The sequence below is a fragment of the Lathamus discolor genome, chromosome 2 (assembly GCF_037157495.1).
Source record: "Lathamus discolor isolate bLatDis1 chromosome 2, bLatDis1.hap1, whole genome shotgun sequence".
Taxonomy (NCBI): domain Eukaryota; kingdom Metazoa; phylum Chordata; class Aves; order Psittaciformes; family Psittacidae; genus Lathamus; species Lathamus discolor.
This window is the reverse complement of record NC_088885.1, coordinates 2,882,387-2,909,023: the sequence shown is the minus strand read 5'-3', so window position 1 is coordinate 2,909,023 and position 26,637 is coordinate 2,882,387. Positions and strand designations below refer to the sequence as shown.

The following is a 26,637-nucleotide window of genomic DNA, read 5'->3' as shown; positions in this document are numbered from 1 at the left end:
GAGTTCCTCCAGTTCCTGCGCGGTAGCAGACCCTTCCCAGTCCCCAGTCTTCCTTCAGCTCTGTAACGCATTTTAAACTATTCATAAAGCTTTCCAGAAAGCCTGCAGTTTACAGGAAACCAGCTCACTGCCCATCACTTTCCAGTGCCTTTTCCTCCCTGTCCATGGGATTAGCACTGATGTTTCGCAGGGAGACAGATGAGGCTTTTAGGCCACGCCAGAGGACACTCAGCTAACCTGAACCATTTCTGCACCTGGGCCATTTGTTTACTGAAGCAAAAGGGCATATGGTTACAGATGAGCTGGATTCCAGCTGCTCAGACATCTGCCACAGCAAGGCCTTTACAGACTCCTCAGCAGCTCTGACAAATCACACCCATGACACAAAACATTGTTCCTGTTCTACCAGGCTGCCTTTACAGAGGGAATCCCTTCACCAGAACCGTCACTTGCCTGTGTTGGAGGGCACTTTGCTCTAAATCACTGAATTATTTGATCATTTGTCCAGGTAGAAAATAGTTTAAAACTCCAACCCTTGCCTTCACTTTACCGATAGACTAAAGCAGCACAAAGTGTCCCTGACAGCTCCTTCCAAGCTTCCAAGTGCAGACACTTCTGCCCCTTATTTTGGTTTAGAGCAGCCTCTGGAGCTATCTGCAGTACAACCACCTCAACCCTGCTGTAAATCCTGTTACGTGCCTGGCTGTTACAAGCCGGGCATCCAGGGCAGTGTTCGGGGACAAGAGCATCTACATGGCTGCAGCAGCTAAACACAGCCTTGCTCAGAGCAAGCAGTGACAGTAGATGAAGCCCAGCTCCACATGGGACAGAGGGGTTTGGCACTGTTTATGGTGCCAGTGACTGTGCCAACTGCAGCCCCTTGTTTCAGAGGTGATTTTGGCCTGTGAACACAGCTCAGTCTGGCACTGACAAGGCTGAGGGGTTTCACAGTGCTCCCAGCTCAGCCAGGGCAGAGGCTGCTTCATGCAGCACATCACAGCTTCGGAAATCACACTGGGGGAGCAGCTGGAGCTTCCTTGTCTACTGGTACACCTTGTCTACTGGTACACCTTGTCTACTGGTACACCTTGTCTATTGGCACAGCGTTTGGGACTGCAGTTCATCCTTCCTAGTCTTACGAGACCACTTGTAGAGCACAGCGGAGCAGCACATCTGCACTGAGAGCCTTGTTCACTCAGAGACAGACCTTTTTAAGACTAGTCATTTGCTGAGGGCTCCTCTGTACACAGTGTTGGTTTTTCTACTTGTCCAGTGCAATTATAAAGAGCTTTTTAAAGCACTAACCAGACTGCCTGTGAGCGATGCTCTGCTGAAGCCCCGTCAAGCTAAATCAAGACAAGACTGTGACAGCTCGACTAATTCTGGCTGCAGATGAGAGAGAGGAGCTGCCACTGTCCACAAGGGACCTTTCCAGCAGTGGGTGCCAACCCAGTTAGGGGCAGCAAGGGAAACACTCTACTTACCTGCTTCTTCCCAGTCTGTTAGGGACACGCTGCTGCCATGCTGCCTGCAGGAGGTCCATCACTTCCATTTGGTTGGTGCAAGCTCTGTGCAGTTACTGGTGCCACCCAGAGCAGCGGCCCTGGGGACAGCCCAGCCTTGCAGGCCAGGAGACTCAGACCTCGCAGAACGGAGCAAATGAAGCTGTTGAGTGTTCACGCTCGCGTCACCTGCCAGGCTCCCTAATCCTGAGTTTAGGTGAGGATGATCCTGCCTGGGTGACTTGTGAAGAGGAAAACTGCGCCCTTTAAGAGCCACCCAGGTCTGCTGAGGCAGGCAGTGGGTGAGGAGACCCCACTGCTGCATGGGGGGACATGGTCCCATGGTAGTTGTTTCTCCTTGGTGACAAAGCCTGACCGAGCTCAGGCAGAGGTTTGGTGTTTTCCATCTTAAAGCAGCAACTAGGATGGGAAGGGGAGGGATCCCTTTGCTGAAATTCAAGCATGTGTTCAAAGCAGTCTATTACCAGGGTGAAAAGGAAAAGCAGGGCCGTGCTCAGGAGATAACGGAGCAGATGGGGAGAGGCACTGAGCACCTGCAGCTTCCACCGAGCTCAGCTGAAGACCCGTCCCCGTGCTCTTAGTACTTGCCTCCTCTGTGCTTGCGCCTTTACGAGCAGTGACTCATCCTGCGTCAGCTGAGGGTGGGCTCTGAGCAATTATTGATGTGGAACCCTCCTCCCTGCCCCTGCACATCCCTGATCTCATCCCCTTGTGAAACAGATGCTGCATTAAGTGAAGGCTGGAGAGCGCTGTCTCGTTCCGTCACCTCCCAGGACAAGGCAAGCATCTCAGGACAGAGGCAGGAGAGCAGGACAGGGTACCATGAGATGCCACTATAAATTGCACAGATGAAATCCTGTACCTCCCAAAGCAGAATGACTTCCAGCAGATTTCCACGATGCAAAGCCAAACGTGGCTCTAAGTAATTACCAATTGCTTCCGTGATACGGCTCCAGACTGAGGAGAAAAACACGGGAATTACTGGCAGTGAAAGAATTCAGGCTTCCCAGAAGGCGACCAGGGAGGGGGGTGGAAGTTACACCAGCAAGAGCTATGAACACGTTCCTTAGTAATTACATCCAACTGTCTCCCGGTGCAGGCTTGAATAATTCATGCATTAAAATTAGCATCTCCTACCGAGGAAGCTGCGAGGGTCGCGACTGTCACCGAGCCCCAGCAACGGGCTCAGCTACCCCTTGGCCACTCCCAGAAGTGGAGCAAGGACGGATGGACACCCAGCCCCAGAATAACCTGTGCCATAAATCCTTGCATCCCGCTCCATCAGCAGCTATTCCCAGCCTGGCTGGGAGAAGCGGGTGGCTGGGTTGACACACAACACGCCGACATAAGGAACAACATCTCCTGCCTGCAGAATGAACCCCTTTCGTTTTCAGACACTCCACATGACCCCGGGGAACGGGCACTTTGGTTGTGCTCAGAGCACTCACAGCTCCACTCGCAGCCAGTGCAGGGGAAGCAAAACCACCCCCTTTCTCCCTGCAAGCAGACTTACCCCATGCACCATCTAGCGCCTGCGTGTCCTCGGTAGCATGTGGTGGCTGCGCTCCCTTTCCTACCTCACTTTTAGCCCCTAGGAAGCTGTGGGCAGATTCCCCCTCCAGCAACACGTCCCTGCAGGAGCCTCCTCCCAACTCTTGAGGGACAGACAAGAGAGCGTTGGTAGGAAATCCGTGGTTACACCGGCTGGGAGTCAGCTTTAAAGATGAAACTGAAGCATTTTGGGAGGAAGCTGGGGTAGAGGAAACAGAGGAGTGTATGGAGCAAGCGTGGGCCAGGCCCTTGGTGATGAGAAAGGGCTGCTTGACACCCCCTTCCCCTCCCTTTCTAAACCACCCACGAGTCTCCCACCCCCAGGCCTGGCAGCTTTGATGCTCACCTCGAAGGCCTCTGCTGAGGATGCGCAGAGGACACCAACCAGAAACTCCTCAACAGCGGCTCCATCAGCTCTGCTCTGCCCAGGCCAGCCCAGTGGGACACAGCCACCGGATACACGGATCCACAGATCCGGATTTGCTGGATACATGGAGAGGGAAGGGGGCTCTGAGCAGAGGGCCCAGAAGGGCTGCAGGCAGGCACACAGCAACTTGCTTCTCCATGTACACACAGGCATCGCTTTCCCCTGCTCTGCTTCGGCGCTGTCTGCAGCACAGACATGAAGCAGATCCGCCTCACAGGGATGCCTCTCTCCCTCGCAACAGAAATCAGGTGGAAGTGTGAAGGAAGCTGTGCTTCAAAAGATTTATTACATACATTTGTACATGTCTGACAGGGATGGAATGTTAAACACACAACCTAGGGATCGATACAAAAATACTTTCATTCATGATTACGTCCTGGCAAACCACTGGAAAGAGAACCTTGGAACAACGGAGGTCAGCTTGCAACCATACAGCTCAATGCAGAAACCAAAACCAGAACAACAGAAAAACCCTGAACTGGACATGGTTTACGTTGGACGTTGCAGATTACATTCTGATCGCTGGTTATGAAGGAAGACATCTTGTCCAGTACCGCTGCACGTCCAGGGGGCATTCCAGATGCTAGCATGGAGCTCCCTCTAACTCATTGTGGGCAGGGTGAGCTGTGTGGGAAGAGGCATAAAGGGGAATATACACCCTGCTGCCTACCAGCAGCTACCTGCCAAAGGGTAGGAAGAGCCAGGATGGGATTCACAATCAAGTGAGAAGGATAACGCTGCATCACCACCCCTTCAGTGTGATGCTGCAGCTTGTACAAGTAAGTTCCTTAAAACATCCCCTCTACAGCTGAGCCACCTCCTTTCTTCCTTGGAAGTTAAACTGCTTTGGCAATGTCAGCCAGGAGAGAGTTCCTGACTGTACAGTAACGAATACTTCAGCATCATCTCAATAAACACAGGAAGAGCACAGAACCATGCTTTGATGCCTCTTCCGTTAGCATTTCCCATCTCGAGAGCTTGGGACCCGTCACGTTGAAGAGTGTTTACTATTAAATATAACAGATTAGCAGGGAAAGGGGCAGATGTGAGGGAAAACAGAGGAACAGGATCCAGCAACAGACGAGGCTCCTGCGACGTCGGGTTCCTTACACTTGAAACTCTGCCAGAATCAAGCAAATCCTACTTAGCGTTGCAAAACCTTTGCCAAAGCACAGCCAAGGGCAGAAGTCGCTCAAACAGGCCTACATAGATGAAAAGCTGCCACAAAGACCAGCTAGAGGCCTTGCTGCCTTCCACTGCTTGTACAGTGGCAGCTTACATCAAAGACACAACCGAGTCCAACCTGTTTCGGGGGCAAGGACCTTCCTGCTGTGGTTCACCTAAGCAATAATGAGGTCGGTTTACAGTTTGTCCCATCGTCAGCTCTGATGGACTTAACTGAGGAATGATGCAGCAGCTTGGGAAGCCAGGGAACGGTGCCATAAGATAACCAAATGCAACCTGGGACAACTGCAGAGGGAGGACTGGGGAATTTCTTTAACCACAGGCTAAAACGTCTTCAGCCTGGTATCAGGAGCAGGCCGATGGAGAAATCCAAGTCCTACATTCAGGAAACAAACCCTGGACACGGTTCTGTTGTGAACTTCTCAGGCAGAGCATTTTGACTGACAAGAGGTTAAGGGGTACGAGCTGACGACACTGCTGCAGGAACACAAGTTAGGCTGGGTTGTAGCAAACCCGTAACGAGCCCTCTTCTTCCAGCTACCACCTCTTCCATTGCTTTTGCTGATGCCAGTGCAAAGCCTGGCCAAAGACTGAGGGAATATGGCCTAAAACGTACCATGACTTCAGCTAGGAAGAGGAGAAACAGACAGTAAAGTGACTTCTAAGCTTGGAAGGGTAGAAGGTGAACCATAAAATACAGCACTCATCAAAGAGTGAGCTAATCCTCCACTGGCAAAGGTGGGGTGGGAGGTCCCATAGTAGCAGTGCTGCACTCCCAGGTATATGGTGGTCTCTTGGCGGAAACTCCCACTGTACAGCAGAATTAGCAGGTACAAAACAGCAACAGCAACCCTGCACACAAATATTCTCTGTCAATATGGGAAAGCAGCTAAAATCCACAGAAACTCAGAGACATCGCAGCCTACGGCAAAAATAACATCTGCTTTGTTGCTGTTTATGCAGAGATAGTAACATCCAAGTGATGAGTTTCCTGCTTTTGGTGGAACGCGTAAGAAATGGATGGAGTTTCTGAAGCCCCCGCACGGAAAAGGCAGCGCACTAAAAGCATCCATAAGCACGTTTTATGTGCCAGCCATTTTCCATCCAGAAACACCAAAGCTCCACATTTCTGAATAGAAATCACCCTGCCTACATTTGCTGAGGTTTTCTCTTCGGGAGGGTGTCAGTTTTACCAGTGCTAGCAAAGGCTTAATGAAAAAGCCAATGCCCCAACATAAAGAACTAGGATAAACGCGTAACTCCAGGTTAGGTCATAAGCCCCCCTTTTACATCATAAAAGGGAAAAGAAGAGGTCACTGGTATCCACCCACACCTTTGTGCATCTCCTACACGTTTCCCATTTCAAGACACTGCGGTACCCTTACCCTTGACTATGGAAGTAAAACTGATTGCAATTAAGACCATCTGGTTTAGGCTTAATTCTTCCCACAAACTGCAGTGTGCTTTGCATTTTTGCTTTTATGTCTCCCGTACGAACGTAACACATGGAAAGAAAATTAGCTCCCTCCTTTAAAAAGGAAGTGTTGGTAGAGATACACTGATTTGTTATGAGAGAAAGGACAGTGCGTGCCCTGTGGAAACAGTGGCATGGCTCTCTTGGTGTTGTAAGGGATATGGTTATATACAATCCAACCCATAGCTACCTCCACTACGAACTCCAAAACACAAGTTGCTATTCAAGATACATGGGTATGGTACAAGTTCAGAAACATCTCACGTTTCAAGACAGTGTTGAGCCTACTCTTCCCCTCCTGGCAAGCAGCATGTTAATGGCAGACCTGAGTATGGGAATTATTTCACACCCTTACATACTTAGGGAAGATACAGGGCAGATGGCAGGAAACACTCCGAAACAGCACAGAACTGGCGACCTCAAGATATTTACAGGCAAAGAAGCGCATCGCTCCATAACGTCAGTTATTGCTTCCTGTGGACAAGCGTGGTATTCCTTGACATGGGACTTGTTCAGTGTTGATTTCCTCCCCCTTCTGAAGCACAAGGACTCAGAACCACTGTGAGGATGTTTTTAAAACGAAGGTGTTGCCTGTGAGTACAGCTATGCCTGCAGCACCAACTGACCAACAGAGCTGGTGAAACAAAGTTCAGGTGGGTGACTTTCTGCAGGCGTTTTCCAACACAAGCATCACTCTCATGCTTCCAGGGTCATTCTAGGCTTGGTCTATACAGCTTTTAATACAAGGAAATCTCCCATAGCCTTTCAGAAGAGATTTATGGATACCACGAGTGCCACACTAGCCTCTAAGGCTGACCTTGTATCAGTTCCTCAAATAATCCAAGGTACAGCCGCTCTGCTGTGCTCATGGAAGCAGCAACAGACACTTGCCTGCAAAACCACTGCGATTGCTTGCGGTGTGCTTTTCAAACCCTGGTCCTAAATGTAGGCCAGCAGTGATAACTGCTGGGTCTTTAAACCAGCTACGTGCATCTGAATACAGAAAACGAAGGTTTTCCAGACAAACCCGAACAGTAAATGAACCACAGACAGGAGCCACTAAAACTGAGCCTACGCTGTAAACAGATTTATGTTGATAGTATTCACCTACTTAACCCCCAAGCCAAAGGCTGTCTATGACCTTGGAGCACAGGACACCAAAACAATTACCTACCCCCCCCTTTATATTATTACAGGTGAGTTTCTGCAGGCATGAAGCCAACAGCAACCATTAAATCAATGCAAATGCAAAAGCTTTACTTTCAGAAGACAGCAGGAATTCAGAACAGTGGAAAAGTGGGCCTGCAGGCAACACCGCTACGGGAGTACTACAGGTGCTGCAATTCCTCCTCCTCTCCCTCCCCCCCGTGACAATACAAGGCAACACAAATATTCTTGGCTAAAAAGGAATCTGTACAGGGAGTGACTGTACATCTGGTGTGACTACAGAATTCAGAGTGTGACAAAATGATTCTGCTCCCACTGAAAAAGAGACCATACCAGGGGCCCGTAGGTACAGGTTCAGCTGAAACCAGTGATGCAAGCCCCAGAATGCAGAAACTCCACTGGCAATGATGACGGTTACATCTAGTTTGGACTCTTTTGAGATCTGCAGCATAACAAAGGCATTTCACAGAGCAACGTTCAGAAGAAAACATTATCCAGGCAGGAATTGCTCTGTAAGCAAGACAGAGTTCAGTAACGCGCACTGCACTTTTCTCTGGATAGCAGCAGTTGCTCCTGTTCTTTGTCGTTTTGTCTATAAATCACAGTAGCAACAGAGAGAAAAATGTACTTCGACACCAAAAAATAACCCACAAGAAAAAGCAGAATTATTCCTGTACAGGAAAAAACGGTTGAAGTGTGTACAATTTATTTTAACTCCTGAAACCCACTGAAACGCTGTCGCTAATAAATATCCATAAACTCTTCCCTGTGCTGTGAACTTGAGAAACTACTACGTTTAAGTCTAGATAGAAAAAGGATGCTTCTAAGCCCTGCCAGCTGTTCCAGTTTATCATCTTCTTTGAAGTGTGATACTTTATGGGAACTCATCCTTATCCACAGCATTACTTGGGGTACCACCCCCCCAGACATCCTGTTTTGTGCAGCCCTGGTTCATACCGACACACTAAAACAACAATAAATTAAACAAACGCAGGTACATTAAAAAACCCAAAGGAAACAAAACCCAACCCACGCTGTCAAATGCTGGCCTCCCCATGAAGAGACCAAGGACTCAGATGCAAAGTACTACAGACCCCATCATCAAATAAAACCACACTGAAACCCAGAAACAGAACCTTGGCGTGTTTTAAAACTGAAACACAAATCCCACCTCGGTGTTATCTCACCCACGCTCTACAGAAACCTCTTGCTGTGCCCCCCTCTGCAGTTACTCATTTCCACATCGGGAGGCAGCCTGGAGATGATAGTAGTACGATAAAAAATACCCGTTAAACAAATTACCTTGAACTGGCAGCACTTAAAACTGGTTAATTCTTTTTTTCCCTAGTTAAAAAGAAGTTGCATAGCTGTAAGGTTTCGCTTTGCTGCAATTTGGTGGTGTGGTGGTTGGTTTTTACTCACAAGCAGTAAAAGAGAAGTTGTAGTTATTTAAATAGCAACGCAATGTGCAGATTTCAACAATCCCTAGAGCTGGATCAATAGAAATGAGTTGCCTGTCTTGGTTTTACTCTTTGGACTGCATTGTGACCGACGTTCAGTTACAAAAAACTGAAATACAGTATTCCTATGCGGAGAAGTTGATGTTTTCTGCTCTTGAGAAAAGTGAGGAACACAAACCAGGGTGTGAATTCAGGAAATTAAGGTCACACTGTTAGGTTATATCGAGTTTGCCATTTTACTGTTCTTCAGCCAACAAGAAGGTGAAAACGTTCCCACTCAAAACCAGGGCCCTCTTCCTGCAAGGGTCTCAGATAGCACGGATCGAACACCTCCACTTCCGTGTGAGGCACGCGTCCGATAACCCGCTTCTTCACAGAACCAGAAGTGAGGCTGAAACGAGGAACTTTGGCCTTCGGTACAAAACCGCGTCAGGAACGTCCGTGGGGAGTCGATTGTTCCAGAATGTGCAGCATTTTCAAAACCCCTGTGTGTCCTTGGCGTGAGCGTTCGGTGCACCCAGCACTACCGGCAAGGAACCGGCTCCTGCAATGCTTTTGCCATGTCGCCGTCCATCTTTGCCTTTTTCAGCCACAAAGAAGTGGGAGTCTCAAGCCAGGCACGCTGTGTTCAGCAAAGGAACCTCACACCTCCTGTGTTTTCTCATCAGTGGAAGCAGCTGTTGAAAAAGCAGAAGGCAAAGGACCATCATTTTGGCTGTTTCGGTGTATAACACACTCAGACAGCACAATCACAACCACTGTGTGTTTTCCTTCCCCTTTCCCCTAAGCCCCCAGTTATCACCATGTCTGCTGTGGAAAGCAAATAGCATTTAACATAGAATCAGAATCACAGAATAGTCAGGGCTGGAAAGCACCACAAGATCATCCAGTTCCAACCCCCTGCCATGGGCAGGGACACCTCACACTAAACCATCTCACCCAAGGCTTCATCCAACCTGGCCTTGAACACTGCCAGGGATGGAGCACTCACAACCTCCCTGGGCAACCCATTCCAGTGCCTCACCCCCCTAACAGGAAAGAATTTCCTCCTTATATCCAATCTAAACTTCCCCTGTTTCAGTTTGAACCCGTTACCCCTTGTCCTGTCACTACAGTCCCTGACGAAGAGTCCCTCCCCAGCATCCCTATAGGCCCCCTTCAGGTACTGGAAGGCTGCTCTGAGGTCCCCATGCAGCTTCTCTTCTCCAGGCTGAACAGCCCCAACTTCCTCAGCCTGTCTGCATACGGGAGGTGCTCCAGTCCCTGATCATCCTCGTGGCCTCCTCTGGACTTGTTCCAACAGTTCCATATCCTTTTTATGTGCTCACCACGAGCATGCACAGGGATGAGCGTGCTCAAAACCATCGTGTGGGCTTCTGCCACAGTTCAGTTGTTGGGGGCAATACAGGAAGCGTGTTTATTAATTTTGGAGAACACCGCCCTGAGGTTAAACCCATTCTCCCTGTGGCAGAATACCTGCCTTCGGGTTTTCTTTGCTACCCTGCAACAAGCATAGCGCTGCAGTGTGACCTGCAACGCAGGCTCATGAAGCAAGATCAGACCGATGTACAAATAAATGCCAATGATGAACTCTTCAGGTTGTTCTTTTTCTTTTCATTTCCATCAGAACAAGAAAACCAAACCCTAAGCCACCATTTCTCTAAGACTGTTGCTGTCTTTTGTAATGCTCAGGGGCAATAGTTTAATGGAAGATAATGCTTTTGAACTAGGCAACTAAAAGAATAAACCTGTCCTTTAAACCTCTGACGCTGATTGCGGATACACAATCATTCACGCAAGATGAGACACAAGATGGAAACGTGAACCTCTGAGATGGGATGGATAGAAATATGTTCACATTTTTATTTATTTCTCCATTTTAAACGCTCTGGGATGTGTTAACATGGAAGTGGTTTTGAAGATACCTTCTTTCAACTTTCTCATACGATTCCAAAAGCTTCCCGTTAGAAACAGATGCCAGTACTCACGGAACAAGCCAAAATGACACAACTGTATTATTTTGATTTTGCTCCATTTCCACGGAAAAAATACTCTTTAAAAGTTAATGCTAAAGCTTTATTGGCACAGACTTGCCGCTTTCCAGTACTAAAACTGGAATACACCATTTCAGACCATGCCATATAAGGATGCAGAAACCTTTTCCATATTGCAGTGCACGTCAATACTTGCTGATTAATATTGCAGTTCCGAGACACAGCAGCACATTCACAAATTGAAAGCACCGGCATAAAGAGTGATTTCAGATGATCAAGATATTTACTGTTGAAATGTACGCGTCTAAAAATAAGCATTACCTAAAACCATGAATCTTGTCTTAATCCGATGGATGCTCAGGGCAAGATCTATTTACTTCAAACCATTCATCTATGCAGCTGTAGGATACAAGACAAAAATGAAGACAACCGACGTTAATATCTTAGTAACATTCAGCAGTCAGATACGAATAGAAATTGGTTTCTCCATTTCAATGACTAGAAGACTGTGTATTACACAAATAATATACGTACACACACACCTCATAGGAAACGTCAATAACCCCAAACCACGGTCATATTCGGGTATTAAACACTGTTGAAAACCTGAATTTCCTAAGTGTTCAAATTTTCTAAGGAAGCATTTTACAAGTTACTATCCAGCCTTTATGCACAGGGGACTTCGCTCCTGTCACCATCATCTTGCCTCTATCATTCATTGACATTTTAGTTACAGGCACAGATGCTTATGAGAACAGATGTGATACAGGTTTACAAGGTGTCCCCTCCTCTTCCCTCCAAAGCCTATTGGCATCTGACAAAACTGAAGCACACACAACATAAGCCCCTTACCCATGGTGTGCACTCCTTCCCCATACAGGTGATTCTGGCTAATTCCTCCTGTGGGCTTTTCATGCAAGCATAAGACAACAGTAGGAAAACTGACTGCAGATACATTGGTGGGGACACAGAAAGATACCAGTTTAAAGACATCTTTAGGGTTGTTTCTTTGCTGTTTGTTTGGTTTGAAATGTAAAAAGGAACTACATTTTAGTGCTCCTTTAAGCACCCCTTAGAGGGGTTATCCAACAAATGCAGCCTTCTGGAATTTTATATGCATCCTGAGAAATACTTGCCCTTTATGGTATATGCAGAGGCAAGGCAGCCGTGCTATAGTATCTCCTTGCTGCAGGTCTTCCAGGCATATTGCACACTCCCCAGCATCTTTACTCAGCACATCCTCTAAGGGAAGAGCACAAAGTTACAATGGTTAAAGAGCAGACAAGCAGGCCACTACAGGCAACCCATTCTTTATTCAGAACATCAAGAACAGTTACAGAAGATACTTCTTGTCCTGCGGAAAGCCCTGTCAAGGTGAGGATAAGTCACACACCAGCTGATTGAGTATTCCTGATGGGAGACCTCTTAGCAGCTCAGATCAAACTAAGGTTATGATTCAGTTTCTTGCCTGAATACCACAGCTGTAGCTCAAAACGAAATCCTGTTGGAAGAACCCATATGGAGAAGAAGGGTATCAGTTATCAACAGTCACTATCCCTTTGGAGCTTATACTCTCCCAGATTATCCACACCCCACCCTGCAGAGTGCTCTGGTGTGACCCCGGAAACCTGGGCTCTAAACCATGCAGCCCCAGCAGACACACGCTGTGCTGCTGACATCAAGAGCTAAGCACTGGGCAAGCGGGGTGCTCCGTACAGAGGCAGTGTGCAACGCCTCCAGGGCTTTGAGGATTCAGGCTGGGCGGACTTTCCCCAGCTATATCTCCTTCCCCATGCTCAGGTTTCCCTATGGAGGTTAAGATCAAGCCTGAACAGAACGTCTCTCTGGACAGGACACTGCAGGTGATTCACTAGGTAAAGATCATCTCAACTTCTAAACACTTGGCCTGTCATTTGCTTTTTCTACCCTCCTACTCATCTCTCTTCTAGACTTCTGGATTTCTTTGACCAGCTTTGCTGGCACTCATATTTCACACCTTCAGCCTCCTCTTCTCACCATGTCAGCATGCTCTACCACATCCCATCCACCTTTTCCTCAATGTAAAGCATGCAACTATTAGTAACAGGCGTAGGAGTTTTCTATCGGGGAAAGATGAATGTTGTAGAGCTCCAATGATCCTAAATTCCTGGAGGTTTTTCTGCAGCATTCCCAAGTCCCATTACAAAGGAGGAGAAAGTCAGTAGGAATGCACAAGAATTGGCTTTCACAGAGCAGTGTCTGGGAAAACACATTCTTTGTAATAAAAACCTTCTCTTGGACACGTCTCTTAGCCAGAACGTGGGATGCAGAACTCCGTCCTAGCACAAAGCAAACCGGGAGACCGTGTAAGGCCCTGCTTGCCAGAGGCAGGTTAAAAGGCCCAGTCAGACCTCACAGAGCACACGGGGCATTCCCAAGGGACCATGCAGCAGCTGAGCTGGCCATGTGTGGCACGCCAGGAAGATGCGCACTCGGCAAAGTCAAGCCCACGTGTTCAAACGGACAAAGTTTCCTGGGAAAAGCTTTCCCTTCTTAGCCAAAAGGAGCCTAAGGCGACTCTTTATGGGGTACAGTCCCCAGGTACGACTGAGAAGCCACCAGCTCTCCGCTCTTCTCTTCAATGGCTCAAACTCTCATCACTATGGCATTCCAAACACTTGGAAAATGACAAGCAGACAACTAAGAAAGCTCTCATGGCAGCAGCAAAGTGAAATGAGGTCTACCTTGCTTCCCTTAGAATGCCAGCAAGCTGCCTTGCAGGCGCTTGGGTTTCTCAATCAGCACCTATTTCAGTCTCTGCTATACTCACTGGTTATGCTAAAAAGGCTGCATAATGCCACGCGTGTGGCGTCTCCGTGAGGATATGTGACGAATGCCTAACATCAGGTGAACTGTTGAAGAAAGCATTCGAAACTAAAGAATAAACAATATAAACCCGCCACAATGAAGGGAAACCAAAGGTATTTGACACATGGAAACACTGTTGACAGGCATCATAGCAAGAAATTTCTTCTATCAGAAGCGGTAAGCTCCCGGGAACATTGCCCAATAGACAAAGCGATTTAAACCAACACAAAAGTCTTATAAACTCCCGTACGTTGCTACAAAATCCTGACACAAAGAACTAGCCCGGAAGTGGGTGCTCAGAAGGAATGAAGCTGCCTTGAGGGTTTGTTTGGTGGTGCTGTTCTGTTCCGCTTTTAAATTCAAATACACTTTAATATCTGACACCAAGAAGCCAAGACTCTCCAGACGGCGTTGTCCTGCTATAAAGATACCAGTTTCTGCCTGAGATGCTGATCTTTGAACATTACCCTCCTAGCCCACCTCTCTGCACAAGTATTTTGTCTCATGAGTGTATCTATTCTCTCCTCAAAGTAAGGCTGCAGGAAGAAGCACCATTAACAATTCGAGCAGGCATCATACACACAGAGGATTCTTACTGAAAGTCGCTTTTTCCATGGAGCCGCTCCATCAGATCAGCAGCTGGTACCCAAAGCCAAACTGGCTCTGTGATGCCACCAGTGAATTAAACCCCAGCTTCCTCTCTCGGCACTTTCGAGAGGGAAGCATTTAGTCAAGTGTGGATGAAAAGCTTAAAAAGCTGTTCAATAAAAACACAATTTCTAACAGAAAACGTCCCTGTGCAACTGCTTTCCCATCATTCTCTATTGCACGTGCCTGGCTTATCGTGCGCCCGCCAGACTGAGCAACGCTTGGGTTTGAACTCCCGCTGGGCCATTTAACAAGGTTCTGCGCCTCCTGGCTAACACCAGGGCGAGACGCCAATCTAAACATTTGTATCTCCCACCAGCCAGGGCATTGAGTGTCTGAGACTCCTTTTGTCCCCTCCTGCACTCCCGTGCGCTGCCCAACTGCCATTACCCTCCCTTTGCCAACACCAGCCCTGCTGCACGAGACCCAGGCAAAGAGCTTGCCACCCTCCCTGGCTTCAGCCCAGGCTTTTCCACCGGGAGCTGCCAGGCGCACACACTGGATTTGCCTAGTCATGCCAGAGGGAGCTGGTGTGAACGCTGGCAGCGATGGAGCCATAGAAATGTGGTGGAGTTCTGCCACCCCTGCAGGAGAGATTTTGCTATCTGTAAGGCTTCTATGCTGCTCTTCCCCTGAAATAACAAGGAGTCAGCGCTCTCTCTTTCTTGTATTAACCTTACAAATCCTACCAGGCTCTTATGCAAGAGAAAAGGATAAATACCGAAGGAATTGGTACAAAAGACGCAACTGCTAGAAACGCCCAGGTGCAACTTGGCACTGTGCGTTAACAGGCTCCAGACCTGTGTGATTATGCTCATAAGCGATTACACATGCACAGTGACAACAGCAAAACCAAATCCTTCACACACCTATGACACTTGGAGCCTGACTCCCTTTTGCCCACTTGAAGAGATTCAGATCATCAGTCCCAAATAGAGAAAAAGGAGTAAAAGCCTGTTAGACCTGGATCTGTTCAGAATTTGTTCTGTACTTGTTTCATGCAGCACTCTCCTGTACCAACACTGGCTTATACCGGATGGAAGTCAGTGTAAGGGCCATTTAACACCACCTTCTAAACGTATCTGTTAGGGGAAAAAGTGTCAATCGTTTTGCACAGAACCACTGCAGTCTGACCAACTTTGATTGTTTCCCTGTATTTCCCCGCAGCAGCGATTCAGCACATACATGTTATTCGTTTTCCCTTGAAGAAAAAGAAAAGGAACAGTTTGAGATTTCCTCAATGTTATGATTAAAACATGTATATGAGTATTACCTAAAGGGAAGTGAGAAGAGGAAATAAGCAGAGGCCACATTTCTCTGTTTCACCCACACAATGGCACATACACAAACACTCACCACACCCCCCCCATCCATCTGCCTTGCACCGAATAGGAGGTAAACACTCCTCCGCCTTCCCAGCTATTTGAACGAGTACTCGCGAGCCAAAGACTGGTGTCGACGATGGAATCTGGCAAAAAAAGCATGGTATTTCCTTCCTCTGTCTGCTCAAATACTTCCTCCTCCTCTCCTCTCTCCCTGGTTAATACTACTCCTGTTTTAACTTCTGGTTGTCAATCATTTTTCCTCCTAAAATTCTGCCTGTATCTTCTCTTCTGAACAACAAATTCCATTCCACTTCTGCCTTTAGAGCAAAACAGGCAGTACTGAACTAAAATGCAGTCATCCTGGTGATTTTGCACATACTTTACCAACTAAAACCTTGTTCTAGAACTTGGGAAGAATATATCCAACTGTCGAACCAACGCAGCCACGCTTAAAATGATAGGCAATGCCTGTGATGAAATAGTCTGCCTTTAAACTAAGGACTGCAAAAGCCCAATGCAATACACACCTTATGGATGAAGCCATTAAAATCTGTGCCACTGCTTGTTGGTTTTCCTTATAAAACATAGATAGCTTTAGGCCTAGGTGGAAGCTGCCACCACAGATAACTTAACAGCAAAAGACATCACGGAAGTGCACCCTTTCAGGTATGTGACTGAAACTCGGTTGGAACGCAGCTTCTGAACAGTGTCTTAGCAGCACTGAAACTGGTAAAACAAGAGCCATAAGAGGTTAAAAAAATACTGATGGATAGTACATATTACCATATATCTGTTACACGTTCATTAAGTTTTGATGCTGATTACTACAAATTCTCTCAATTTAACAGTAAAGTCTTTGCTTGTTTCTTAAAGGAGTATGTCAAGCTCTAGACACCCAGAGGCCAACCTATTTCTTCACCCATATAGCATGAATTCACCCATACTGCAGAATCTATTCTGTAGTGTTACTGGTATCACCTTCTGGGATGATCCAGGGTTTTTCCTTACAGTGTTAACAAAAACAAGTAGACAAGAAGGACCTGCGTGTTCCACGGGTAAAACTATTTGGCAGCCAGCAGGTATGTGTGTTTGTGATTAACATATTCTTATTAGATGTTACTGACTTGATTTACTAAATCTTTTCAGCTTCTGCCACATCTGTTTTTCTCCCTCTCCATTCCTTTCCATCCACTTTCTACTATACTCTCCTCCTCTTCATACCCATTTTCCACAAAGCATCATTCTCTCTAGCCTTGCTTTTTCTACCACTCATCCTACCCCCCATCATCTCATTTCATTTACTCTTCCAATGCAGGCATTGGAGAAATGAGGAAGAGATTAACATTATTAGGCAGTATCTGATACGAATAATACGGACAGCCTTCTTATTAAGAGTTCATAGAATCATAGAATAGTTAGGGTCGGAAAGGACCTCAAGATCATCCAGTTCCAACCCCCCTGCCATGGGCAGGGACACCTCACACTAAACCATCCCACCCAAGGCTTCATCCAACCTGGCCTTGAACACTGCCAGGGATGGAGCACTCACAACCTCCCTGGGCAACCCATTCCAGTGCCTCACCACCTTAACAGGAAAGAATTTCCTCCTTATCTCCAATCTAAACTTCCTTCCCCTGTTTCAGTTTGAACCCGTTACCCCTTGTCCTGTCACTGCAGTCCCTGATGAAGAGTCCCTCCCCAGCATCCCTATAGGCCCCCTTCAGGTACTGGAAGGCTGCTATGAGGTCCCCACGCAGCCTTCTCTTCTCCAGGCTGAACAGCCCCAACTTCCTCAGCCTGTCTGCATACGGGAGGTGCTCCAGTCCCTGATCATCCTCGTGGCCTCCTCTGGACTTGTTCCAACAGTTCCATGTCCTTTTTGTGTTGAGGACACCAGAACCGCACACAATGCTCCAGGTGAGGTCTCACGAGAGCAATAAGAGTTATTAACAAGATTTAATATCCTTGGGAGAAGTAAGACACTGGAATGGAAGGAAAAGGGACCATTATGCAGGCTGTACTTCCCTCATACAGCTCAGTAATTGTCTTTGCAACCTGGTACTGGCTGCACGCAAAAGCTTTCTCTTCTAGCCCATCCTAAGGGCTAGGGAAACAAGCAGTTTCTTTGGCGTTCCAGCTGGTTTCGCTGGCTGCCATGAGGAACATCCTTGGTTCAGCATGCTCCGGCTAGGGACCATTCTTGGATGACCAGGTCAGCCCTCTGCTGCTGCTCAGAAACAGAGGCAGGAAGACACTCTGAAGGCCAGCTGATCCTTTAGTGCAGAACTTGCTCTCAGAGCTTTCCAAGCTGTGGGGCCTGTCAGCAGATTGAGCACAGCAGAGCTAAAGCCATTCGCTTGGTTCACCTATGAAGACTGCACCTTTATAGCCAGAAGTTAGCCTTGCGGTAATACAAGCAACCTCCTCTAGATGCGACGCAAAAGGGAAGATTTTTAACATCTAGTGTTTTCACCTGAACCACAACCACGTGGTTTTCAGGATTCACAATACCAGAAAGCTGAGCACACAGAAATTCAGAATTCAGCTCTCCTGACTTCAACCCAAACTCCCTTTTATACTGCTGAAAAACCTAATACCCATATGCTAACCAAAAAAGCACGCTACAACCTTTTGTCTGCTTCCGATAGGTGCAAAACCCCCAAACACCACTGCACAGCTTGTGTGGTAATACCTAAAACACCCTCCCCACCACCATACATAAAACTATAATCTCTCTAAAGCAAACCAACCAGCTCCAGCAAGTGTGGCACTTCATCACACACTAACAAAGCATTTAGTGGATTTTGGGGAAGGGTGGCTTTTGGTATCTCACTCTTCACCCCTTGCATCACGGCAGCCTGGTATAATTTCCTATTCAAAGTCCAAGCATTATCCTTGTCTTCCCCTTCCCTCCCACCTCGCTTGGTGTTGGTCCAAGACTGAGACATCTATAACAGACACCCATCATGAAAGACTTCCTCTACAAACACTGCCTACGGTCTTTGGTGCTCCCCCCTCTTAAAACACAAAGGTAAAGGGGAGGGAGCACACAAAGCAAAGCCGCACAAGTAAAACCATACAGAGAATAAGGCCCAAGCGGTGATTCTTGCACCGCGCTGTGCTGGAGGGAGGTGGCTGCCGAGGTTCCGCTGCCTCTCAGCTAACCTGACGGTTGAAGAACTGCATTTAGGCTTCTGTGGGACAGTCTCAACTTTCAGAAGCTAATTCCGAAAAGCAGCCGCACGCTTCCTGTTCAGGCAGATAGCGATCAGGTGTATGGCAGAGAAAACACACTCTTTAGTCAACAGACACATAAACTGAACGAGTAGCGACAGAAATACGCTTTAGGCGGCAGGATGAGTACAAAAGCCTGTATTATCCCAGCTACCCTGATACAATTCTAATTAGGTGAACTAAATAATATAGAGAAGGATTTGCGCACTGAGGGAAAACGGTTCTTCTGAAGAGGTTTCCTTCAGTGGTCACAATGGAAGTCTATCCGCAACTTTACAATAACCGCTGGCAATACAAGGTACAATTCTCCACAAGGAATGTAAATCCCAAGTTTAAATGGCGCAGCTTTCATACAGTGGCCAATTAAGGTACCTCGATTAGAGAAAAAGTCAAGTTTTTGTCTCAGGACTCCCACTGAAGAGCTTGGCTTTGATAAAAAGGCCAACTATTCTGAGAAACAAAGCTCTTCACTCCGGAGCAACATCTACAGCTGCTCCTATCCCGTCGTGACCAGTGCGCCAGCTTTCTCAGTCCATACTTATATTCCTTTTACTATCTCACGTAAGATAAAACCTGCCTACTCAATTAGACACGAAACATCTTGTGCTCCTGTGTCTCGAGATGTATAGCCAGAGTGACTACGCTTCCCACAGCGATTCAAGATTTGCTCTCAATTCAAAAACCTGACTCCGAAACTTGTTTAAGCTGCTGTCTTTCCACCTTCTGTTAAATCAATCTGCTTGCAGTCTGAGGCGCCTTTGAATGTTAAATCATCTCAAGGTAGCTGAACAGCTTCCTCCTGCTGCACTGACTTCTGAAGATAAGTTCGCTCACCACATCTCTAAGTACCTTGTGCTTGAGCGGTTAAATTTGAGTCTAGCTACAGGCCAAAAGCTGCACTCGCTCACAAACGAAGCACAGTCTTGTCCTCGAGAACATGATTTAAACAGACTTTATGCCAGCCTTACCCATCCTGTATTAACTCCCCATTCCAACCGAATGGATGTATATTCGTGTTTTGAATGACCCAAGGGGTAACTTGTTCTTGAATTGTCTTCCTTGGCATACTGTGTTTGTCCCAGGGCTAGAAACAGTATTCCTGGGAGATGAAAATACATCTCAGCAGGAGGCATTCTCGGTGAAAAAGCCCTGAATGCAGCAGTACCAAACTAACGCCCCACAGCAAAACCCCGTCACAAACGGTGAACCCCGGCACAGCCTGTCTGAGACAGAAACTGGTCACTGCAGCACAGGGAACAAGGAAGCTGCCTTTAGGCTGTTCTCCTGGGTTTTAATTTTCCGTGTTTTAATTACACGACCTCTCAGATTTTCAGGAGAGTCAGGAGTTAAATCAAAAGCAGCACGTAAAGGGGCAAACCCTCAAGGAACAAACCAGCAGCAAAATAAGACTCCTTAGGAAACAGTGTAAGGAACTATCAATTGGGGAATGCCTCCTCCTTGGATCTGCTGGGTAAGAAGGATTTATACTTCTCAAGGCTGAGAGTTTACCATCAAAGAGTTTCTTGCACCACAGATATGCTACGAAAGAAGGAGCGGTTGAGTAAATGGCCAGGGGCAACCAGCATGTATTGCTGACAGAGAATCTGCTGCAGTTGGGATTGTTTCTTACGCTGAGCTGGAAATCACTGGGATGAAAGAAACTTGCAGAAGAAAGCAAGAAAGAAGAATATGAGAGTGGGATCCATGCATGCAGATCCTTTGTAATTTTTATTCTTTGCTAAACAATGCTGCTTATCTTTGAGGAGTAAACCAAAGCAAAATATTTAAGGACTACTTGTATGTATCTGCCTATCTGTACCTACACTGAGAAACTGCTATGATAGATGGAGAAAAAGATACCAATTTAGGCCCGTGGAGAATTTCAGCTTGCAGGCCAGAGATCCAGTGCAAACCACGTGGCTGAACCATATGGTTCCCCCCCGAGCAACAGGCAGAAATCAAGTCTTATCATCAAGTGGGGCACACTCAAGAGAAATGAGAGGCCCCAGGTCCAGCTCGCCTTGGGTAGCAGTTGTGTTCCTTCCCAGTGGTTTAAAAGCCAACAAACAATGATAAATCCCACAAAACAAAGAAACCCTGTCAAAAACCCAAAACCAAACAAGAAAACCCAAACCCAGCACCACAACCAACCAGCCATAAAACCCCAGCAGTATTTATCTACAGAAGCTTCTTCTGTAGTAAATCGCTTGGGAATCTGAGCTAATGACTTAATGAGGAAAAGATAACCACTGCGGTCAGGAGGAGGGTGAAGAATTCATTTCATATACCTTGCAGAAGCAGTCGTCTTCATATAGCTTCATGGTCACAAGGAAGACTTAACTGCGATGATTTAAGTCTGTTAAAACGAGCAACTTCTCCACATCAAGAGTGGATGCCTGGATGCTATCACCAACAGTGTTCACAAAGACTGGGGAAGTAAAGCCGAGTGAGGATGTGGCAGAGTACGCACAACAGAAGATGGTTGTCTCTGATCAAGCTGAAGGAAACTGGAAAATACCTTGCAAGTGCAGGATGTTGATGTGAGCGTACAAAAGGATCCCCACTGAGATTAGGAAACTCCTCTTGCTTTGTCAGCTTTTTAAGTGACTATGCCGATTTTATCCCCAGTGCAAAAGGGGACCAAAAAGATTGCCGAATACAGTTTTTCCAAATGGCAAGGCTTCAACCATTGACCATCACCCAAAACTGTGGTCAGAAGCCAAAGAAACTGCTTTGTCATGATTTCCAACTAAGAAGTTTCATTCTAGTAATGGTCTGCAATGAACTGACAGTGTGACGGGGACACGCTGGCCTACAGAAATCTGTGAGGACTCTCATCTACCACAACACAGGTGAAGCAGGCACATTAGAAACCTTCATGGAAGGAAAGCGTAGGGCAATAGTGTCGCTGAAGAGCAGAGACAGAGAATGAAGAGGAGCAGCTCAGATGCAGTTAGCTATCCTACTGCTCTGGACAACATGGGGTACTTCAGCAGTGACTTGTTCTGAACTTGGCTGTGGGATCTGATTCAGGGTTTTGCTCGCTCTGTCCTTTTCCAAGTTCCTATTCCAGGCTTCCCACAGGTGCCCTGAGCACAACGTTTTGCCAAGTCTTTTTTCCAGTCTTTTAACACTGGCCAAATAACTGACTCACTTCTTTGCAAGCCTGCAGAGAGGAGTTTGGTTTGATCTGATGCAAAACAAATGCATCGGGAGCACCGAGGAAGATGGCAAGAAAGATGAAACTATAAGCCTAAGCTCAAAACAGGAGAAGGGGAGAAAAACAGGTGTGCCTGACTAAGACACTATTCTTAGGGAACATACAATGCATTACTGAGCAACACACAATGAAGACACTGGTGCCAAAACACAGCGTGCATGAAGTCTGCCTTATTAACCCCAGTGCCAGGTGTTAGGCCTACAGGGTGCTTTTCCCAGCAGGCTTGCGATCAGCCTTCTCCAAGTTAAAACTGTCTGGTGTCAACGTGCACACACAGGGCAGGGATATGAATCACTGCATCATTTTTACTTGTCTGTCTATTCTGCTCACAGCAGACTGTTTTTTACAAGCTATTCCTATTTTAAATGCAATTATCCTTGCGATACGGATGGAATGCAAAACACATCGGAATGCAAAAAGTTCTGATAACATCAAATATTGAGTCGGAGCTTTCAAAGTTATCTCAATTTCTCTGCTTCGCACTAACCCATAATCCAGTATTATAATTTATTCCTGTGCTACAGGTACCTACAAGGTTTTACTATCCCAGTAGGACACTACATATATGTGTCTTTAAGAGGAGAAAAACCTGAAACACCAAACCCCATCAATAAATCTTCCTTTATATTTAAAAGCAAACAGCATCAATTTCTTGATCCTAGCAATTAAGTCTAATAAGACACACATGTAATTCCAACCGTATTCATCAATCATGACTGCTCACAAGTATTAACAGAAAAAGATTAACATGGGAGATATGTTAAGAAAAACCACCTCAAACAGAACAGTAGTCCCCAAAGACAGTTCTCCAGCATTTGTTCAAAGCTTTATGTACATAGTCTGGCAGTGTATTTCTACAACCATATTAAAGCCTTACTTTTCTCCTCATTTTTACAGGCTATCAAAACTACTGGACACCAACAGGACAAGGCATTTCAGGTAATAAAGCCTGAAATAGAATAGAAAGAAAATAGAATCAAACACACTTCCTTGAAACTAGGGAGGAAAAGTAAGATAAAAGCATTCGTCAAACAATTCCTCCCCCATCTCTTCATTCCAAACAAACAAACATTATTTATGGGCTAAAAATTATCAATGAATACTACATTATCGCTTAGCTACATGAAAGCTACCCAATACCTACCGTTACACGTGACGAGCTAATGAAACTTCACACAAGGAGGGGACAAAGAACATGGTCAAAAGGAAGACAATTTGACATGGCTTTAAATTACAGACAGATATTAGTGGAGGGTTAAAACATTAGTTATCTGAGGTTCTCCCGAGGAAACTTTAACAAGGTTTCATCAGTGTCAATACAGTTCAGCAATAAATCTAGCAATAGTGATGTTTTTCATGTTTCAGCTGTTGGAACTTTGGGTTATTTCTGGAGCTGAACAAGTCTGCGTCCACGTGAGACAAAGTTACGCAAACTTCGGGAGCCAGGAGGTCCCTCCAGGGAGGATATCACGGGCAAGTCTAGTACTTTGTACCTACGTCAGTATATAGTCGATGCAATTCATGTCCATAGGCAATTTACAGCCCTGTTCCAGAATCACTGGATTTTATTAAAAGAAACCAACCCTAAAAACTGTATTCTTTCTCCTACATAAGCAGTGATAACAACATGATAGAGTACTCTCACTTCTAAACTGGGGATTAACAGTGTTTTCACCCAGCTTGTTTCTGAAGAGTCAAGCTGAAACCCCCTGCAAAAGCTGGACTGACTTCCTTCGTTGTTGAAGGGTTGAATCTGCAACTCAGAAGCACAAGACTTCAAGTAATCAAAGGGCAGCAGGTTTGAAAGCAAGATATTAAGCTGAATTAAAAGTTGTAGTTCTCTACAACTGACATTTCAAGGCAATCCTTTCGATGGTTCTGCTCGTGGGGCAGTTTCGAGGCAAGCAGTGCCTCTTATTCTTTTCTGTTTCTTTAGGGAAAAAATCCTGATCTGTGAATAATCTGTTCTAGCTCCTGCAAAACAGTGAGGAATTTCGGGGAGGAAATACCATTAAATTCCTACACAGACCACTCGATCTCAGTGCGATGCCGTTTGGCATTTTTTTTTAAAGAAGATTTCAAGTGGTTTTATTTCAAAACCCAGCCACTGAAACCTATTCTCTAAGATCAGGAAAAGCGGTGTTTTTCCAAGCATTTTGTTTCTACAGAGCAACTACAAACAAAGGAGAGTCTGCTGCGAACAAACGAGTGAAATCTGACGGTTTTGGAAGTATCAGCTTTAGAGATGGCAGAATTCCCTTACAAAAGTAGGGACACTATTTCTCCTGAAGCCAAATTCCCAGCAGTCACAAGACTGCAGCAGTTGCAGATACGATTTATGACATCCTCCGAATGACCTCTCAAAGCTAAAGGCTGATTAAGTGTAAGACGTGGAAGGTAGCTCCTGTCTGCCCGCATTACACGATGCAGAGTCACAGCACAGTGAGCATTTGCTACCTAGCAAACAAGACTGTCCCTTAGCTTCCCGCTGCATGCAGCGCTGCACTGCCATTACAGAAAAGAAACACATCATACAGAGCAGGATATCAGGTCCTCTTCTAACCCAACCCGAGTAACTCCTTTTGTCAGCTGCAGACGTTCTTTGCAGGTGTATCTGTAATTTTCTAGGACAAGAACTATCATTTGACTTTAGCAGCACTCTCAGTACCAAAGCAAGACAACGGCAGGACCTGAGGTAAGGAAAAGAAACAACTTGAGCTATTCAGCACATGAATGATCCTGTTTTCTCTACTTAAGAAACAAGCAGGCTTGATCTATAGTTGTCAAAAGCTTTACTGCGCTTATCAAGTGCTGCATAAAAAAATACTCCCATGTCACATACGTGCATTTATATAAAGGCCATTTCAATGTACTGAGAAAAATTTGTTGTCCTGCTCTCAAGAACTGAACTAAGCATGAGCTGACTTTGCAGCTATTTTGGCCAGGAGTGATTTGCAATGGCTCCTTCACAGGAAGTCCGGTCTAGCAGATTTAGGCCTGGCTCAAGGGAAAGCAGGCAGAGAATCACCCACCAAATACCCTTCTGCCCAAAGGTTCATTGAAAGAGTAAGTCACATTCACAAAGAACTGGAGGAAAGTTTAAGGTGGGAATGGATGTGATCCCTGCAGTGTGGCCTCCTGAGCAGGATCCAAGTGTGTCAACTTCGTTACAGCAAGAAAATTCAGCACAATCTATTGAGCATCCCCAGCCTGCACCATGACAGCGAGCTGTCCTAGCTTTACAAGTCTATGCCTCCCTCTCTCTCATGTGAGAATAAAATAGAAAGCAATATTGATACCCCAAACACCACCATTAAACCTCTGAGATTCTGGGCTTACCAAGACAGACGGGGCAGCCTGCAGTTCTGGGAACCGCCGTTCCAGACGTTCAAAGCACTTCCCTCTTAGTCACGCTATGTTCCTGTTTCAGGAGCTTTCTTCGCACACACACCATTGGAAATACACAGCTTGGTTTTTTGACCCCATAGCAAAGGGGTGACAGTTTGTGGATGTGGAGGAGAGATAAGAGGCTGCGGACTCTAGAAGTGCTGCAACTCCACACTATCACAGCCTGAGCCAGTTCACCCACCGACTGAGGCTGCAATGGGGTCACTGAAGCAGGCCCTACCCCCGGTAGGTCCACGCTGAAGTTGAGCGTGGTTTTATTTAGCGACATTCATCAGCATTACTCTTTAAAATGAACAAACTCCCTCCTAACAAACCCGAAACGTTACAGGCTGCTTTTGCAGTGATACTCTTCTGTGAGGTACCAAAGACTGCTGAGGAGAGATTTGGGATGGCTGGAAGGAAATACAGCTTTACTGAACAAAAGGGAGGAAGAGCTAGAGTTTGCCACTGTTCTTCCTGGCAGTTTGGTTCTGATGAGTAGCCATCCATGGAAAACACCGGTGATCACCAGTGGAAGTCTCCTCCTTGTTCAAACGTTACCAACAGTTCCCAAAGGGAGGAAGTACAAACCAAACAATTTTAATCAAGTTCTTCAAACACAAATCCCCCTCTAAATTGTGACAACGGTTTGCAAGGCAACCTGTGGATGATACTGCATCAATTCACAGAGTAATAGCTGTCCCAATGCCCGAGAATGAAACATGATTTACTCTGGTAATGCCCTACTATCACCATGTTAAAATCTTGAAGTTCAACAGATGTACAACAGTTCTCATTATTTTAAGAGCTACTTAAGAAAACACTTTTAAAGCATCAGGGTAACGGAATGAACCTCCTACATACTCTGGAGGATGCTCATGGGTACACAAGATCAGAACAAGAGTAGATGTCACTGTTTTAACTGCAAGCACAGGGTAAGTGTCTGTTTATTTGTCTTGTTAAGCTACCTTCTAAAGCATGCTCTTCTCTCTCCCTAGCACCCCTGAGGGCAGAGCAAGAAGCTTGAAACTTTCAGCCAAGAATCTTGTTAAACACCACAAATGGAAGAATTGAGAAATTCTATGGAGAATTTTATACCTCGGATAAAGGGGAATGAAAGAACTGGTTTGCCTTTGCATTATTTTGTACTGCTTTGCTGGAAGTCTAGTCCAATTAAAGGATGAGGACAAGGAGG

The 26,637-nt window shown here is 46.2% G+C and overlaps 1 protein-coding gene across 1 annotated transcript in view; it reads right to left on the bottom strand.

Moving 5' to 3' along the window:
- Positions 1-3,768: 3,768 nt before the first annotated feature.
- The window catches only part of ZNRF2 (zinc and ring finger 2), a 58,986-nt gene continuing 36,117 nt past the window's right edge, over positions 3,769-26,637 (bottom strand). Inside the window, exons 3-5 of the mRNA XM_065665449.1 lie at positions 11,918-12,023; positions 11,103-11,180; positions 3,769-9,464 (exon numbers count right to left, since the gene is read on the bottom strand). Coding sequence (XP_065521521.1) covers positions 11,123-11,180; positions 11,918-12,023 — 164 coding nt within the window. The 3' untranslated portion in view covers positions 3,769-9,464; positions 11,103-11,122. The remainder of the gene's footprint in view (positions 9,465-11,102; positions 11,181-11,917; positions 12,024-26,637) is intronic.